The sequence below is a fragment of the Acomys russatus genome, chromosome 7, assembly GCF_903995435.1.
Source record: "Acomys russatus chromosome 7, mAcoRus1.1, whole genome shotgun sequence".
Classification (NCBI taxonomy): Eukaryota; Metazoa; Chordata; class Mammalia; order Rodentia; family Muridae; genus Acomys; species Acomys russatus.
This window is the reverse complement of record NC_067143.1, coordinates 41736268-41749244: the sequence shown is the minus strand read 5'-3', so window position 1 is coordinate 41749244 and position 12977 is coordinate 41736268. Positions and strand designations below refer to the sequence as shown.

General features: G+C 37.9%; 1 protein-coding gene across 1 annotated transcript in view; it reads left to right on the top strand.

Moving 5' to 3' along the window:
* Tmem135 (transmembrane protein 135) overlaps positions 1-12977 on the top strand; it is a 163699-nt gene that overhangs the window by 63244 nt on the left and 87478 nt on the right. The window contains exon 5 of the mRNA XM_051148883.1: positions 8743-8808. Coding sequence (XP_051004840.1) covers positions 8743-8808 — 66 coding nt within the window. The remainder of the gene's footprint in view (positions 1-8742; positions 8809-12977) is intronic.

Genomic DNA, 12977 nt, shown 5'->3' with positions numbered 1-12977 from the left:
GTTCATCCCGTGTAGGAAATAATTGTTAAATAACTATTAAATGACAAACCAGAGAACGCATTTAGGTAATTCTTTGTGCATGCTCTCAAGTTGGAAACTGAGTAGGCTGAGTTACTGTACTGTTATTATTCCCCATATCCTGGTGGTAGAAAAAAAAAAATTCAGTTCCATAATTGCCTGAGCTCTTGTTTTAAACAGAATTGAAGTGAAGTAGAACTTTACATCTTGTTTTGTGCTTGTTGTGTGTAGTTTTGCTTGTTGTGATATTTCATTCATTTGTTGTGACAATCAATTGAAGAAGATAGCATTATAGGGGAAATAGGCCTTTTCTTTTGATACATTTTATTATGCTGGAAGAAGGCAGGAACATAACAAGGTACATGATAGGTCATGTCACTCTGAATAGAATATGACAGAACATGCATTTAGGAAAGCACACGCTTCCTTAGTGCCAGGAGACTGCTCTCAATGTGGAAATGGGCCATCTGCTTGTCGTTTACATTCCCGGAGAGCTCAGCAGCCCACATCTCCAAACAGGAGTCACATCCCTCATAACCTCGAACCGCTGCTGAGCCGCATTGTCTCCATATGGAGCACATAGTCCCACGTTCTGAATGGAAACATTCTGACATTGATGATGTCTAAAAAGAACAAGTTGATTTCATTAATATGAAAGAACAACAGATGATATGCTCAACCTTTGAGATTGCTGTGGTACAGTTGGGGTGTATTTATTCACACTCTGGCTAACCATACATCTCCTAAACAACCAGTACACGAGCACTTACTCTTACAAACGTCAACAGAAGCTGTATAGTGTGATAAGCTGTTGAGGGGTGAAGATTCAGGTATGACTCTACATTTCTCACTGGACAAATATTGACTGGAGAACCAAGAACAGGGACAGTGGCAAGTGCAGGCGAGATTCGATGGCGTGTTTGTCATTGGGCAACTTTTGTGTGTGCTACGTATTTCCTCTGATTATCCAGTATACACCAGAGCTCAGCGTCGTAAGCTGTGGTTGTTACCTCATACATGTGACTGCATGTGGGAGCTGTGCAAAATTGGAAGCAGTAAAAGCTTTCCGGTTATTTAGTGACGAAAAATTACTTCAAAATCAATTCACGATGAAGCCAAGGTATTTGTGGCATTTTTCATCTGTGTTGTCTGTCATGACTTTCTGAATGTGAACATTTAGACTGTGCACCGTACGTGTCACGGCATACAACACTACCAGATGCTTCATGAAATGTCTGTGCATATTAAAGAGCATTGCACTTTGAATCACAGTGCTTTCAGTAGACAGAGTTTTCTACTGTGGCAGAGACATAGTGGTTTAATTATGGAAAGCAATGACTTATGGTACTTGCCTGTCCTCATTCCTCAGAATGTAAGAATCACATTACTGTGTCTTTGCATGGTATTGTGGTAGACTGTGACTTTTGAACATTGCGGCTTGCGTTGATGATTTGAGTTTTAGATTATCTGCAAACACAAAATGAAGTTGTTTTGGGCATGGGACCCAAATCTAAACAGGAAATTCATATGCTTTAAATTAACTCCTAAAAATTTACTGTTATCATTATCATCCTGTGTGTGTGTCTATGTGTGTGTGTGTGTGCGTGCGTGCGCATGTGTATGTGCATGTGTGTGTGTGCCTGTGTGTATGTGCATGTGTGTGTGTGCCTGTGTGTATGTGCTTGTGTGTGTGTGCCTGTGTGTATGTGTGCATGTGTGTGTCCCTGTGTGTGTATGCGTGCACATGTGTGTGTGCGCATGTGTGTGTGCGTGCGCACGCACATGTACGCGTGCACATATCAGAGGTGCTTTTGTGCCATGACATGCATGTGGAATTTACCAGACAACATTGGGAAACCAATTTTTTCCTCCTTCTGTGGATTCCTGGAATCAAATTCATGTTGTCGGGCTTCAGTGGTGAGAACTTTTACCCTCTGAGCCGGTTTGTCATTGTTATCCCTTCAGACTGATCACATAGCCACAGCAAGCCCAATAAAAACCCGGCAGACACGCCTATAGAAATTAACAATTTGACAGTAAGCTAAGGGGTAAGGAGTAGTCCTTACCCAAGGCCGGGGCAGCATGCCTGCCGTCCCGTACTCAGGAAATGAAGGAAAGATTACAATTCAAGGACAGTCTCTGTTACACCCTTCATTCTCATTTCAAAAAATAAAAAAATCTGAATACTTCTGGTTCTCAGCATTTTGGATTAGGAGTGCTCAACCTGCAGTCCATTTTCCCCCTTTCCTCCTCCATCATCATCATCACTATCACCACCATCCTCATCACCTTTGACATCATCATCCTTTGTACATACCATGTACAGGAGCAGCAACAGCTGCCATCCTCTGGTGTTACATCTCTTGTATAGGACTAAGAAGTTGAGACTTCTCAGCCCTTGTGAAAGGTTGCTGTTACATCTTCTTGCAGGCCTCAGATTCCTTAGTCCTGCAAACAGGCCTGCGATAAAAGGTCTTGGGTGTGAAATGTCTGCCACGCTTGGTCCTAAAGGCCTGATGTTCTCTGGAACTATTCTAGTGACTGAGTCTTGTAATTTTTTCTGGCTTTATATAGATTTTTAACCAAGAGCTGAGCTTACTAATTTCATTATTTCCCTGTTCTTACCCCAGTTTTTCTTGATTTACCTATCCCCTCTGCTGTCTTCAAAGTCGCTAGAATTCACCAAGGCTTGGGACAACAAAAAATCCAGTACAAATTATTTTAAATAGTTTGAGTTTTAACACTTATTATCTCTAGCAATCAGCTTCTCTCAAATGGATATTTTTTTGAACTGTGAATCAAATGCTAAAGTCACCTGGATGGTTCTGACATCTGAAAGTCCAGCGAGCTGTTTAACTGGCAGGCTTTTTGTTCAGAGCCAGCAAGAGTAGCAACGGGGAGTCCAACAGCTGACAATTAGGGAATCAGATTGTTGCATCTCACAACACGCTTGCATATTTACAAGAAAACAAGTGCCAAAAAGAATGATTATAGTAAGAATTTAAATAACTTAACACTTATTTCAATTTGAACAGAACTTTAACAGTGTTTAGTATCTGCTCAGCGCCCCAGCACAGGGACAGGTAAGCCTCTTTTCTCTGTCTCACATCTACTACTTTTGCAGTTTTGAGAGACCTATTAAGAATATCTAATAATGGCAGGGAAGAGAATTCTTCAAGTCATTCCTTCTACAGAAAATAGCACAAAAACCGAAGTATTAGAAACAACTGGAAAAACAGTCAAAGGCTCATGGGAACTTGCCCTTCCAAAATAGCTCCTGTCTCTTCTTTGTGGTCAGTTGCTTAATCAAAATTACTAAGTGGAATTATTTATATTAATTTATATATGATAACAATGGTTAGAAACATATAGAAAATTCTGAAAATATACAATTCAGGATTTAAATACTGTGTGAACAGTATTGTTAAAATATCTTTATTCCTTATGTTCATCATTTCATATATATATACATATATATGCACATAATTGTGTTTGTATATATGGCATGGTTCTATCTACAATTTCAGCTGTTCTCTGGAGAGCATACCCCAAGCCATAGGTAGATAGAGACCACCCTATAGACAGGGAGAAACATTAGAAAATCAAGGATAAAAAAAATCCCCAGAGATTGCCACTGGTGTTTCTTCACTATGCAGGACTATAGATGTTTTTGACACATCCACATGCATACACAGACACTTACAGTCATAGTCTTGAACTTAGAGTTTATTACATTTAGGTTGTTTGAGACTGGGTTTCGTATGTAAAATTGTTCTTTCAAAAAGCAGTATTTCTTGATAAAGCTTTTAAACAGGAATTTGTATCTATCCACCCACACACATTCACATATTTCAAATGACTCTTCAGTATTAATTATCTTGAGTGGAATGAAAACTCTAGGAGTGGGACATTTTTAAAAAGTTTGTTGTGAGATAGTTACAAGTACTGACAGTCTTCTATCTTAACCTTTCCCCTCCCACACTTGTTAGCACTTGCTTAGGTACAAGCAAATTAAAACCCTTTAGTAGAGGTCAGAAGAAAGTTGTACACTCCAGTGCTTTCCAATAGAAACCAGGGCAGCTGAGCCTAACTGACAGAATGCTATTAGATTGAGACATCTTTAAAACATTCTTGGGAAGAGGCTCTAGTTCAGTTCATTTGGATGCAGAAGACAAGGTAAATAAAAGGAATGTTGTCTTCAAATCATCTCTCCCTAGATAGCTCCTGTTTTATCTGTGGTTTGGCGTTGAGAAACCATTGTTTGCTTTATCTCAAGTGATTGCTTGCTAGAGCCCTCTTCCCATGCTTCCTCTGTGCAGTCAGTTTACTGAGTTGTCTGGTTTTAACGGAAACTGGAAGATGTATGGTTCGCTGTGGCATGCCCATCACCTAGAGCAGACCCAGAGCACATGCCTCATTGGCGACAGTTTTACAAGTAGATCTTTCAGCTCGTTTTATGTGCTTCAGTAAAATCTATCAGTGAGCTCATTGATGTGTAATTTATGTCTGGAGTATGTGAATAACTTCTTTCTTAACAATGGTCTGACTCTCTTATCAAATTATATTGAAATTGTGCTGTGTTTTCAAAACTTAGCAAACCATCCTCAAATGCTTTAGTTTTTAAATTTTTTTCTGTGTTTGTATTTGCACATCAGCTCCTCTGCCTCCCAGCTTCAAGTGTGTTGGCTTGTGCTTAGGGACTCTAAGGACTGTGACCTCATTTAAATAATTTTAGAAAATTATTCTTATTTATAAATTACATGCTATCCTTTACCAGTGAGGTGCAGCTGAGGGTCATTTCCCCATATGCCCTATATGCAGACTTGCTTTGTCTTGGCAACATCTAAACTGTCTACCTTTTTATTGTTGTAACTCTAGAGTTAGTCCAGCAGAAACACATGTTTTCCAGCCTTCGCTGGACTTTATTTCTCGGGCCACCTCTTTCACCTCCTTGTTTTTCTATTGCCTGCATTATGCACTGTCACCCTGTCTTAAAGTTCGTATTTTTGTCATTCTCACAAGATTATCCTGTCTCAATTCATAAAGGAAAGAGGAGCAAAGGGGATTGGGTAAAGCAGAGTTCTGGGGGAGGAAGAGGGAAAGAACTTAGTTTTATATTTTCCTTGTAGCATCTTCATAGATTGCTGTGCATACTGCCAACCCCATCTTCTGCAGATTCATTCTTTCTCAGTCTCCAAACTCCCTCTGTTCCTCCTTCCTTTCTGGCTACTCACTCCTACCTGACCATTAACAACTCAAGATCTATATCTTTAAAAATTGTTGTGACCAACTCAAAGCCCTAGATCTAGTCCTGGGTGGTAGCTGAGCTGGTGAGCCCACCAGCTCTCCCTGACACACTGGGCCCGCTCTTTGTAGTGTGGGAGCACATGGAGGGGCTGTTCCTATAGATCCAAAGCTGTAGGATCTTTATGACATAGGGCAAAAACCAGATATCAGAGGAGTCCTGGTGAGGATCCAGTGTTGATAGTGTAGCAGAAGCCAGAGGCCTCAAATCATACCAGTGACTTATTACAATGAACATTTTCAAGTAAAAGTGTGTGGACACAAGGGTGTACTGTGGGACACAGCTTCTACAATGAGGTTGTTTTTACTTTTGTGATAGAGGTTGGAAGGTTGGGGGGCAAGTACGAAGGGAGATTAGTGGGATTGGAGTTCATAGTGTAAAATTGACAATGAATCAATTAAAAAGTTAAATAAAATAAAAGAATAAAAATAAATAAAAGAATAAATAAAAATAAGATAATCAATAAAAAGTTAAATTAAATAAATACTGTGCCTCCCACCCCCTTCCACTTATGCATGACTTTCTAGCTCTAACTCCATCTCATTCCTTACCTTTCCTGTCAAATATTTTAAAGGAGTTCATGGATAGCATCGCACAGCCTTACTCCCATAGTCACCATGGGAGTTAAATGGTGGAGGAATGCCCCACACAGAACTTCTATTAAGTCTGGAATTTTTCAACATTTGGAAACTAGACCACAAATGGTATTACTGGCTGGATTAATCAGATTTCCTGATTTTATTTGGGCCTCTACAAAGGTATTATTTGCCCCAAATCAGCCAGAAGAAACCCTAAGAGAACAACATCCCATTTCCCGTAAGGGGGCGTTGGGTAGGGTTATGTTTGCTCTCTTGGGCTACAGATGATTGTTTTCATTGAGAGTTGCTTATAAGTTATGATTGGTTTTATTCAGAGAGAAAACGAGGTTGAACTCAAGCCAAGGATGTCTCTCTCCCTCTAGCTTTCATTTGTGGATGTGGAGATAGGGTTGAAAGAAAGAAGGAAGGGTATAGAAATATATAGGGATGACAGGATAAAAAGTAGATTATTAAACCTACTCCTCCACCTAAGATCTTACTTGTTACTAACAAAAAAGGTTATCTTTAATTCACTGGTATAGAACTTTGTATATTGATACAAAATAAGATTAACTTTGATACATTGATATAGAATTCAAATTTAAGACTATTCTCTACATACATTATATATATATATATATATATATATATATATATATATATATATTTCTACTCTAATATGAGGCACTGAAGCCATACAACTCAATTATAATATAAAGCTTACTTCCAATACCTGCAAAGTGCTATTGAAGGCTGATTAGGATAATTAAGTAATACAAGCCATTTGTTAATTGATCAAATTTTGGTCATGTCAACTACCAACCTATTTTTAATCATAAGAATATACATCCTAGGTTTAACAGATAAATATGATCCTATATATAGATAAGGTAAAATAGTTAGATAAAGTCTTCAAAGCCTCAGAGACCTACAGAAAATGGCATTTAAGAAGCTTTTAATATCTTAAAGATTCTTTGACAACAAGGCAGGCTAACTCCTGGCAACACCCAGCCTACCTCAAGAAGATGATGAGCATCAAAGATCCTCCTTATGGAGATGGCTTCAAATGTGACAAACCAACCACTGGGCAAAATGTCCTAATTTTAGGCAGAATGCTGCCTAAAAATGGGCAAGCTTGGATACAGGCAGAGTTGATAGCCAAACTCTGCCAAGACAGGGTGAGCAAGTCCTCAATAGTTCCTGTCTCACAAATATGTCTGTCAGCTATATTGGGCCAGAAGGCTGAAGATGATGCTTCAACGTTATAGAGAGTTTTGGGTGACTGTTCAGGCAGTAAATTGTCTTTGTCATTTTTTTCTTTTTCTTTTCTTTTTTTTCTCCTCATTCTGGTAGCTGTTAACCTGCACTTCCGGTTCACTTAAGCAATTAACTTTCATTCCTTCTCAAGTCTCTGATAGGATTGAAGACGTGATAGTTTAGTCACACAATTAACCTAAGCTGTTTAGGGGTTAAGATGGTTTTAGGTCTAGATAGAGGTTTTGAGTTGGCAGAGATGAGAGAGGATAGATACTGGTTCTCATTCAAAATTTTAGACTCATCAAGATAGGAAAGATATTTTCTACAAAGTTACCAAATGCATTTAACCAAAATACTTTGAATGTAATATTCATATTATCGCTGATTGTTTTGTTTTTCTTGCTGTATGTAATTTTTCTACTTAACGTATAATAATATAAATCCATATGCCAAAAAATAACAAAATAAAATAATTTTCAAAAAAATTGTGGAAGAATGGACATTGTCTTGAAAACTGCTCACTGATGATCAGATCACTTCTTTGAAAGTTAAAAAAAAAAACCCAAAACCTTAAACTTAAGTGTATATTAATCACATGATGGGATTTAAATTAATAGTAGGCTGTACCTCTCCCTGCAGGGGCAGTTGCAGGTCCTATGCATGTATACATTGCTATTGTTATTGTTTTGGCCCTTTGAGACTCTTGCCCCAGTCTTGTGAGTGCTGGGATTGCAGACATTTGCCATCATGCCCACATTTGCTCCTCTTCATTCAGTTGTGACTACTATTGGCTTTGTACAATGGAAATTGGCTAAGATATTCATATCACGGTAAAATGCAAATTGTACTTAAAATAATATTTAATGTTTACTGGATCATATTCAAACTTACCCTGTGACTATTATTTATAACTGAGCCAGTCTATAGCTTTTCTCCCCTCACTATTAGTTAGAAAGTTTTATATGAGTTTTAGGCTTTTTTCTTTAAAAAATAAAGTTATTGGAATTTTATAGGGATTGAATTTCTAGATCACTTTGGATTGTATTAACACCTTAGTATGAAGTCTTCCAAACCCAGGACTAGAGGGTGTCTCTGTATTTATTTGTGTCTTGAATTTTCTTTCAGCCGTATTGCTTTTTTAAAAAACTCCATGATTAAGCAAAAAGTTTTTGCTTTTGATAAAAATTTTATTCTTTTTAATGCCATTGTAGATAATATTGTTTTCTTAATGTTGCTTTATAATTTTTGCTATCCTGTAGAGATCAATGACTGGGGTGTTATTGCTTACATTTTAAAATTACTATTCTTTCTCCCTCCCTTGTAGTGTAGAGCAATCAAGAGGTTTGAATGAACTAATTGGGAAATAACAGAGTAGCCAGCACCTTCTGAATTGAATACACAAGTTGAATTTGCCTGGAAAGTGCATTCTGGGGATAATTTAGAACTTGTCTCTCCTTTTGTATCTTAAAGTTTCTCTTGAAGATACTGGGTGTGTTACAGTGTTGGCATTTTACAGTTTTGGGTGAGATAGACAGTTGTGTACACATTATACATTTAGTTATTTCTACTTTTATTTATTCACAGGCCACAGAAACACTGTTTAGAATGGGTGTTGCAAGAGGAACCATCACAACATTAAGAAACGGAGAAGTAAGATGAGAATCTTGATATAGTTATAACTTGTTAACTCATGGTTTCTAGTGTGTACAGTGTATACGGTGGGGAATATATTCTTTGATGCTTTGTTTAACAGAGAAATACTTGGTAGACATTTGATTGACTACTTGGTGTGCTAATCCATCATTGCTAATACTGATAGGAACCAGAACTTAGGTTGAAAATGAATTGATAACAACTGAGTTGCAATCTGAATAAATTAATTAAATAATAAAAGAAGGAAAGAAAGAAAGAAAGAAAATGAATTGCTGAGTCCTTTAAACTCTGGTTCTTAATTTTTTTTGATTTAAAAAAAGGTGACATCTCTCTAATAATAATTTGTACATATATATTTCATTGAAAAAATTCTTTGCCATTTATGCTTTCTTTTTTTTGTCAGAAGAGGCATTTGAACCAGGGGAGACTGCTATCTGAATGCAGTGCCTCATACTGCTCTCCATCCTGACAAACTGTCCTTCCTCTTTATGTTACACAGAACTGGTACTTACTTCCTATGATACAATTTAAAATTTTTAGTCTTTTGTCACTGGGAGAGAGAGAGAGAGAGAGAGAGAGAGAGAGAGAGAGAGAGAGAGAGAGAGAGAGAGAGAGAGAGAGAAAGAGATGTGCTTGATTTTTCTTACTGAGTCAGCTCAGTTGAGTTGTAGGCTCCAAGTTTTGATGTTTCTAAATTACCTTGTCAATTAAAAATATTCTATCAACTGGAATAAACTTCCCCTCAAAAGTTACTAGCAGTCTGATGGCTATTCTGTCTTTATCTTTATTTTCTTCCTCACTAAGACATATTTAGGTTGTAGGTAAATCTAATATTTTGTTGTTCTGTAATTTGTTTCACTGGTAAATGCTTAATGATCAAAGACAGTGTTTTCTATCCTAGAATCAAACTCTTTGTCATTTAATTTGTAATTGAGTGACCTCAGTATCTAACAATGGAAGTGACTGATAGGAAATTGGAATTGCACACCTGTATAATTATAATTTGAATTGGCTGGTATGTTTGCTTATTAGGAACAACTATGGCATCATTTAAAAACAGCACATTCCTAAATATTTAATTGTGATTGGCAAATCACTCTGTGATTTTCATATATTTTATTGATGAAGAAAAACTTAATCCCTTATATCCACAATAAATTGATGTACTGCTATACTGATAGAGGAAAATCTATCTGCCTACAAAGCATGGCCGTGAATTTCAGATTTTATTAATTAGTGTATGCTTCTTCAGATGGGTAATACATTTTTGCACTTTAACACCTGTTAAGTAGAAAGATTTTATAAGCAGTCATTTGAATGTGAGGGTACAGAATTTGTACATGACCTTACTTTATCGAATGGGCAGTAGCTAATATGTTGTTTTTCTAGCCATTCTTCCCTTCTTACAGGAAGTTACTACATATGACTCACCTAGATTAACATAGGTCCAAGTGCTTAAGCATTCTGGCTGTCTGTTCTTAAACTTAGTAAGATACACTTTTGGCAGGGGCATTTTAGGAGCTCTCAAAATGGAATGAGTCATTCAATCAAAGAAATTCTTGAAGGGGTTTGAAGACTGTCTTATAGATTAAATGTATGAAAGACATTTTGATAATAATAAAAGAAATCTTTAAAAAAAAAAAAAAGAAAGACATTTTGAGCAGAGTAGTGTTATGTCACTTTTTTTAAAAGTTCCATGGCAACTCTGTATGTGAGAAATTATTATTGGTTATAATGAATTTTAGTGTTTTGTCTGAGGTCAAGTAAGTAGGCGACAGGAGAGCTTGTATTGAAACATAGTCTCTAAAAACCTGTCCTTTGCTCCATATTACTTGCTTCAGTATGATTCCTGTAGGCAAGAGCTTTTAATCACTACAGATATCATTTGAATGTTAAACAATTGTATTATTGCTAAAGTATCTAAGATTAATCAGTAAACCATTTTATATATTCTAAATCATTACTTTTCAGTGTATAGAAAATATGTGGCTTAATATAAGTAGAAAAACAAAGCATTTATTCCTTACAGTGTGTGAGCTGTCATGAACTCTTTGTAAGAGCTACAGTAGCACCTTGGCTTAATCATATAACTAAAAAAGCATATCGCCTTGTGGGTAAGCCTTTACAAATTCCCTTGTCTATGTGAATGGTGGACTTTATTCATCTTAGTAAATAGTTATTGGCTTAAAAATGAAACTCTTGATAATTCTTAAAGAAAGATTTAATCCTGTATTCTGCCATTCATTTGTATCTGTAAGTTGAAAAGCCTACTAAGTAAAGATAGTTATATTTTAAATTTATATATTTAAAGAGTCATTTTCCTTTTTTTATAACTTAAGATGAAATTAAAGCAGAGGTTGGTACTATGTATAATTTTCTAAAAACCTTGTGTGATTTATTGTTGTGTGTGCCTGGGTGCAGCATGCTACAGCAAACATGTTTGCATGGAGCATATGGATGACAGAAATCAATTTTGGGGAGTTGGTTCTTTCCTTCCACATTTATGTGGGTTTAGGGGACTGAGGCTGCTGAGCCATCTAGTCAGCGTTTATATAATTATTATTTTTATTTATAATAGTTTATTCATATTACATCCCTGTTGTTTTACCCTCCTGTTTTCTTCCCATTCCTACCCATCTTCGCTCTTTTGCCTATTCCGCTCTCCTACACCTCTGTTGTGGGGGGCTCTCCTACCCCAACTGTCTGACAACAGCCTATTTATTAGGCCTCATCAGGATCGCCTGCATCCCCTTCCTCTGTGTGCCTGCTAGGCCATCTTACCAAGGGGCAGTGACCAAATGGTGGGCACCTCAGTGCATGCCAGAGGTTCAGTAGCAGTCTCCCCACCTCCATGTGGAGAATTTGCAGACCATCGGTTATATCTGAACAGGGGGTCTTGGTTCTCTGCAATCATCACCCATGGCTGGTGCACTGATTTGTGCAAGCCCTCCTGTGTTCAGCTCCTCAGGCCTTGATTGTCTTCCCTGTGGAGCTCCTGTTCCCTCCATGACCTTCTATCACCCCACTCTTTCCCACCACTCTCAGCACTCAGCCTAGAGTCCAGCTTCGAGTCCCAGTATCTGTCCAGATCCTCCATTAGGTGGAGTCTCTCAGAGAACATCAAAGTTGGGCTATATCCACTTGTAAGTGAGTATATACCATGCATATCTTTCTGGGTCTGGGTTACCAATCCCTAGTCATCAGGGTAATGCAAATCAAAATGACTCTGAGATTCCATCTTACACCTATCAGAACGGCTAAGATAAAAAACTCAAGTGACAGCACAGGCTGGTGAGGATGTGGAGGAAAGGAGAACACTCCTTCATTGCTGGTGGGAGTACAAACTTGTACAACCACTTTGGAAGTAAATCTGGCACTTTCTTAGAAAATTGGGAATAGTGCTACCCCAAGACCCAGCTTTACCACTCCTGGGCATATACCTGAAAGATGCTTCACCATACCACAAGGACATTTGCTCAATATGTTCATAGTAGTTTTATTCATAATAGCCAGAATCTGGAAGTGACGTAGATGTCCCTCAACCAAAGAATGCATAAAGTGTGATAGATTTACATAGTGGAATACTACTCAGGTATTAAAAACAAGGAAATCTTGAAAGTTGTAGGCAAATGAATAGAACTATATAATTATTCTTAAAGCAGTTGAATGTTTTAAGCAGGGCCTCCTGGACCATCTCAGTAGGAACATGGAAGACAGTGGTGCTGAGGGTGATTTGAACTGTAGAGGGCCTGGCTCAAGAGGTTTCAGGGGAGAATTCTGGTATGTGGCCCTAAAGACTATTCTTGTGATATTTTGATAAAGAATGTGGCTGTTGCCCATGTTCAAAAAAATCTGCCAGAGGCTGGGTGTGGTGGTGCAGACCTATAGTCCCAGAGCTTGGAATGTAGAGGCTGGCCCAGTCTCTGAGTTGGAGGCCAGCCTGGTCTACAGATTGAGTTTCAGAACAGCCGAGCTTAGGCAGTGAAGGAAACCATCGAAAATAGAAATCTGGTGAAGATGTAATTGAATGAGGGGGCCATGTCCCAGTCCCAGCAAGCAGCAGAACTTGGCAGCTTTGGCATCATAGATCTGGCTTTAGAATCAAGGCTAGAAGAAAAGGGTTATGGACTCTCCCTCCATGAATAAGGAAAGCCACTGGAGGTAGG